General features: G+C 36.1%; 1 protein-coding gene across 1 annotated transcript; it reads right to left on the bottom strand.

Annotated features, from left to right (window-relative positions):
• Nucleotides 1-221: 221 nt before the first annotated feature.
• On the bottom strand, nucleotides 222-1,184 carry LOC125078845 (olfactory receptor 4A15-like). Its single transcript, XM_047692053.1, has one exon. It carries the CDS (start codon nucleotides 1,173-1,175, stop codon nucleotides 222-224), a length of 954 nt encoding a protein of 317 aa, XP_047548009.1. The 5' UTR covers nucleotides 1,176-1,184.
• Nucleotides 1,185-6,565: the final 5,381 nt, after the last annotated feature.

Raw genomic sequence — 6,565 nt, 5'->3', positions numbered from 1 at the left:
ATTGCTCACTGAAGAACCTTAGCACAGTATGATTATATAGATCAGAGATTAAACTTACACAATTCTCTTGCTTTCTAAGGGTTGTAACATACTCCATTTAGATAAAGATTAATTTATGTAGCTATTTCAGAATAAAGAGGCTAACTAACCCAAAGGAAATCATTTTTAAGATGTAATCACTGATAATGAAAGCAGTCCCTGATTCTGTGAAAGAATGAATATCATGTTCTGCATGAGCAATACAGCCCTCTGTCAACTGAGGTCACATTTTTACTCCAAAGTTTCCACATGGCATTTTTTATTTCTGCATTTCTCAGGGTGTAGATTATGGGGTTCAGCATGGGCGTTATGAAGGTCAAAACCACAGTCATGAATTTATCAATGGGAAAGGTAGAATTAGGCCTTGCATACAGGAAGATACAGGGAACAAAGAATAAAATGACCACAGTTATATGGGATGCACAAGTGTGGAAGGCTTTGTGTTTCCCATCCAAACCATGAGTGTTAAGGGAGTGTAATATGACCCCATAGGAAACTAGGAGAATGAAGAAGATGCCAGTGCAAATGGCTCCTCCATTAGCTATCATAGAAACTCCAATGAGGTAGGTATTGGTACAAGCAAGTTTCAGCAAGGGATACATATCACATACGAAGTTGTCAATGACATTGGGGCCACAGAAAGGAAGCTGATAAATAAAGAGAAACTGAACCGCTGAGTGCAGAAAGCCTCCAGTCCAGGCCACCAGCAGCATAAGAACACATGTCCTCTGATTCATGATAATTAGATAATGAAGTGGTTTACAGATGGCTACATATCGGTCATAGGCCATCACCACCAGAAGAATGACTTCAGCACCAGCAAATAAGTGATCTAGAAAGACTTGAGTCATACAAGCCTGGAAGGAAATAGTCTTCTTCTCATAAAGCAAATCTACAATCATCTTGGGAGCAATGACAGTAGAATAGATGGCATCTATAAATGATAAATAAGCAAGAAAAAAGTACATGGGAGAATGCAGTGACTGGCTGGCCATAATGGTTACTATGATAAGCAGATTGCCCATTATTGTCACAATGTAGATGAGTAAGAATGGGACAAAGAGCACTTTTTGCCCCTCAGGATCCTGTGTGAGCCCTAGAAGGACAAACTCTGTCACATTGTTTCTATTTCCCATATATTCTTTGGAAGGCATTGAACTCAGGCATCAGAGTCTGTAAATGAAAGGGCCATAATGAATTTGAGAGGATTGCATGCTTTAGGTCAAAAACCATTGCCGCACTCAACCGCATTTGCCCCACAGGACCTCACACAGGGTGACTTTCTAGAGAATGAAAGTTTAGAATCACCACCCACAGTTTCTGCTTTCATTTCCACAAATTTCTTGCATCAACTACAAGGAGACCAGTTCTCTACCTGGGAGGTACATGGTAGTAGGCATATCTGTGACATGACCTACCAAAAAACAAGGAAGCGGCTTTCATCAGAATCCTGCCTATGAATACTTCATTTTTTATTTTGTATGTCATTTCTTCTTTTCTTGAATGCTTTCTGGGTTTCTGACATTGACTATGAAAACATGCTCACCTTTAATAGCCTTGTTTACATAATAATATCTAGTGCATGGAGCATAAAGTGATTATCTGACATTTAGATAACTGCCTTTCTGAGTGACTTCACTATGAGCTCCAAATATCAAAAAAATATGTCACCTGCTGCGGTGAAAGACCCAGACATACTATGAGTGCCCCTTAAATATTTATTAAACTTTACTTAATCCAGCTGAATTTTAAACATGTAAGAAACCATCTAAGAAGAGATCAGTACGTTAAATTCTTCCCTGGGATGCCTGGGTGGTTCAGCCAGTTAAGGATCTGCCATCAGCCCAGGTCATGATCCCAGAGTCCTAGGATTGAGCCCCACAACCCGCTCCTAGCTCAGCAGGGAGTCTACTTCTCCCTCTCTCATTCCCCTTTTTTGTGCTCTCCCCCTTCTTTTCTCTCTCTCTCTTTCTTTCTAATAAATAAAATCTTAAAAAAAAAAAGAAAAAGAAATTCATCCCACTCATAAAAGTACACTTTGTTTGAAAATACAGACACACACACATACGCACACAAATGGAATTGGTATTTATTACAACAGAGGTTATAGAGGAGAAAAATGGATAGTACAAATTTAAGTAAATGGGTACTACCCAGGCATTTTCCCTACTTTCCAAAATGTTTTAGAATTGGTTATTGCTAACTGTAGCTCAATTCATAATGCCAACATAAAGATTTTAGGCAGAATCATGGTATAGTAGCAAGAATCCCACACTAAAAATCTCAAAACGTTAATTTTTGTCAGTCATCCTGGGAAAATCATGTCCCAACTCATGTTCTTATTGGAAAGGTTATAGCCTTCCCAGAGATATGTGTTTCTGAACTCTAGTCATGGAAAACCTTATCTTAAATGACACGCTAGCACTTACTGCTGGACCATTTTTATACTAACCACAGTGAATTAGCATGTGTTAAAGGTTATTTGATTATTAAGGTGATAAATTAGATTACACCAGATATTTCATTCATATTGTTAGCTCTTGATTTTCCGAGTCTGTATGGAATACAAGACATTCCTTCTCACTTGAGAAAAAAAAATTATCCATGAGGCCTACCAGATACAATCCAGGACCAATTGTACATGTAATATGTGCAACTTTGTTTTGGCAAAATTATTTTAGATGTGCTCCATTATAATATCTACATTTGTAAACCATCATTTGTGAAGGAAACCTTATTCTATTCTTTCTGCTTCTAGACATGTGAGAGGGAGAATAAAAATGTAGCAAAGAGATAATAAAAGAAAACAGAAAAGGCAGATAAGTACTAGCAAAGACCATAAACTAAATGAAATAGGCTTTGAATTGATTGAGTTTGGTTTGGGGAAACTGCATTGGAAGTAGAAGAATTTCAGATTTCCTGAGCTTTCAATCAAGAGTTAGACCAGAGGGTAACCTAGCATCAGTACCAGGACTCACTGCTCAGACTTTTTACATTTCCAGAAAACCAAATTCTGAACCTTAAGATATATCAGAAGAGGCCAGCTGCTTAAAGGACTTCCATCTTTGGGACTTCCTGCAGGTTATTCACATACATACATAATTAAATATCCCCACTCACAGTTATGAAGCTATGTCTGCATTTATAATGACAAATACTCATAATGCATAGGGGTCATCTGAGCATTCAAGAGATAACTTCCGGTATGAGGGTCCAACCTCTTGCCCTGTAGCACTCATTTGTTTATAGCTGTGTTTTCCCCAGTCATCTGTTAGATCTTCCAGGAGAGTAAACACATCTTTTTAACAATGGTATCACCAGAATCTATCGGTGTGCCATATAATATAATATGCATTTTAAGTCAATAAATAGTTGACTATTAAAAATGTGCTTATGAACATAATTATTACTCTAGACTATTGAAAACTAATGATTTGCTTCAGAACGATACAAAATTCTATATTTTACCATTATAGTATTTTATTAAAAATAAATATATCTGCTTTCAACATTCGTGAGATATTTCAAATTTCTTAACATATTCAATGATAACAAATAAATCACTAAGGAATGCTCCAAAAACTTTAATCTATAACTATCCCACAATAAGATAAATTAAGAGCTATACTACACCAAATTCAACAACATGAGACAGAAAAACAACCCAGGTGTGTGGTATGCAAGGTGTAAAACACTGGGAAAGACTTTCAGATCAGCAGGATAATGGAAATTGTAGACTCTGAAATTGTAAATTTCAGTCCAGAACTTTTTGAAACAATGATCACAATACTTATCTGAATGTTTCTATTTAATAGTCTGTATAGTAAAATCTGTTCCCCACATAAACTAGTGCTTTTTTTAATGGTTGAGCAGTGACCATAAAAATGAAGCACCAAAATTTTGAGGTCCTAATAAACACCTAATCAGATCATCAGATAAAAAATGAAGATACATTGTATGGGGTGCCTGGGTGGATCAGTTAAGCATCTGCCTTCAGCTCAGGTGATCATCCCAGGAGGGACTCCCTGCTCAGTGGGTAGCCTACTTCTCCCTCTCCCTCAAGCCTTTCCCCCATGTCCCTCACCCCTCCTTCCCTACCCTCGTGCTTGCCCTCTTGTGTTCATCCAGGGTGCTTGTGGGCTTATGTACTCTCTTTCTCTCAAATAAACAAATAAAATGTTTTAAAAATTCTTTAAATTTTAAAAAGATACATCTTAAAAAGCTATCACATTTTCCAAATGAGTTACTTTATAGCGAAGGAAAAATGCTACCTCTAAAACCTGAATGGAGTTGAACAGAATCTGGGGACAAGCACAGAAAACAACAATCAGAGAGTGTAGATTGCCTAGCCCAAATATAATCTTTGTGAGTTTTGTTTTGTTTTGTTTTATAATTTTGCAAGAGTGGCTCTGGATGCCCATAGTGTACTTTATGAGAATTCAGGTTCTATATTCTATCTTGGAATCTAAGCTGCAGAATCCATACTTAGCAACAGTGTGACCTTGAGTAAATTACTCACATCGTCTACATAATGAAACATAATGGCATCTAACACATAGGACGGTTTTAAAGATTAAATATAATAATGCAAATAAAGGGGGTGCCTGGGTGACTTAGTGGGTTAAAGCCTCTGCCTTCTGCTCAGGTCATGATCCCAGGGTCCTGGGATCGAGCCCCGCATCTGGCTGGCTCTCTGCTCAGCCAGGAGCCTGCTTTGCTTCTTCTCTCTATCTGCCTCTCTGCCTACTTGTGATCTGTCTGTCAAATAAATAAATCAAATCTTTTTTAAAAATTTAAAAATAATGCAAATAAAGCTCTCCAGAAACTATCTGACAGGTAATAGTTACTAAATACATTCAAGATATTATTTACCCTTGTTTCCCCGTGTAACTTTAGTGCCACATTACAAGAGTTTCCCCAAAGTCCACTATCTTATTTCATAACACAAAGGAGCATTCCCTGAGGGATGGATGGATTGACTGGGTCATTATCATATATGATTACAGAAGATGTGCTTTCTTTACAATTCACATCCCTGTGTGCAAATTTCCTCTTTCTCCACATCTCATTCACCTCTTTGCACTGAATCATTAAATCTAAATTCAGTAAAAGGGGGTCTTCATTTTATAAATAAGAGGTCAACTGAGTACATAATACAATGTGTCCATTTTACTCAGAATATTTTAAGACCCTAAAAATAAGGAAATATCCATATAATTAACCCATAGGCAAAAATAGATACTGGCATTTTCTGTAGATTTCATATCTAGTAAAATTCATGAATTCCATTTTCACAGACACTAAAATTCACTTTCTAATAAGGTGTACATATTATAGGTCAATGAGTCTAACAAGTAACTAAATTTCTCTGACCTCAACTTTCCACATTATAAGTTTTAAGTTTCCCTTTGTAATAAAGGTTGCTATCTTAAATATCAAACTGTAATCTTACATATACACACAAGAATAGAAAGCAGAGATTCAAACTGTTAATCGTACACCAATGTTCATAGCAGCATTATTCACAATAGCCGAAAGGTAGAAACAATCCAAATGTCCAAAAGCTAATGAATGCATACAGTGTGGTATGTATAGATGATGGAATATTATTCAGCCTTGAAAAGGAAAGAAAGTCTGATACATGCTATAACATGGATAAAGCTTGAAGACACTATGCTAGGTGCAATAAGGTCAACATAGTCATAAATAAACAGTCATAGTCACAGTACAGCAATGAATACCAAGGGGCAGGGGAAGGAGGAAATGGGGTGTTATTGTTTAATGGGTACAGAGTTTCAGTTTGGGATGATGATAAAAGTTCTGGAGATGGATGGTGGTGATGAATACACAACAATTTATTATGTGTATTTTACTTCAATAAAAAATGCCAATGAAATAATATGTCTAGATGGGCCAGAACATTTAAAGATACTAGACATAAGGTAACAATTTATAAAGGACTATAATAATCCTTACTATTATCCAATATATTAAGACACAAAAATAATCATTGGATTCTTTAAATTATAAAAGTAATCTTAAAAAGTTATTTCGAAGACCATATATATGAGAAGCTGTATTGTTTTGATGTGATTTCTTTCTCTTAATATATATTTAACTAATTCTAATATAAAATGTTGGATGAAATTACTGACACTGTACTTATTCCAATAATATTTTATAAAACAGAGAAAATGCATGTACTTACTATCTTTTTCTTGGAGCATCTGGCATAAAATATTTTAGATTAAATGGTAAACCTGTTGCTTAAAAAAGACACATAATTTACTACAAGTAAGTCTATTTTGCCCTATTCTTATGGCAGTGAAGAGTTTTTTTGAGTATGTTACCTGGGTTTTCTCTTTCCTCTTTGGTCGCTTGTTCCAAATCCACACTTCTACAATTCTATCTTTGGTCCTAGGAAATAACGGCTTCTTTAGATGAAGGTAAAACAGGATTGCCACCACATCAACCCTGGTGTGCTGCAGAAAAAAATATCAGGACAAACTTTGTCACTGCAGCCAGA

This window comes from Lutra lutra, chromosome 10 (assembly GCF_902655055.1).
Source record: "Lutra lutra chromosome 10, mLutLut1.2, whole genome shotgun sequence".
Lineage (NCBI taxonomy): Eukaryota > Metazoa > Chordata > Mammalia > Carnivora > Mustelidae > Lutra > Lutra lutra.
The sequence above is the reverse complement of the archived record's forward strand: the minus strand, read 5'-3'. Positions and strand labels throughout refer to the sequence as shown.

Coding starts and splice junctions, on each gene's coding strand:
- LOC125078845 (XM_047692053.1), bottom strand. CDS start 1,175: ATGGGAAATAGAAACAATGTGACAGAGTTTGTCCTTCTAGGGCTCACA.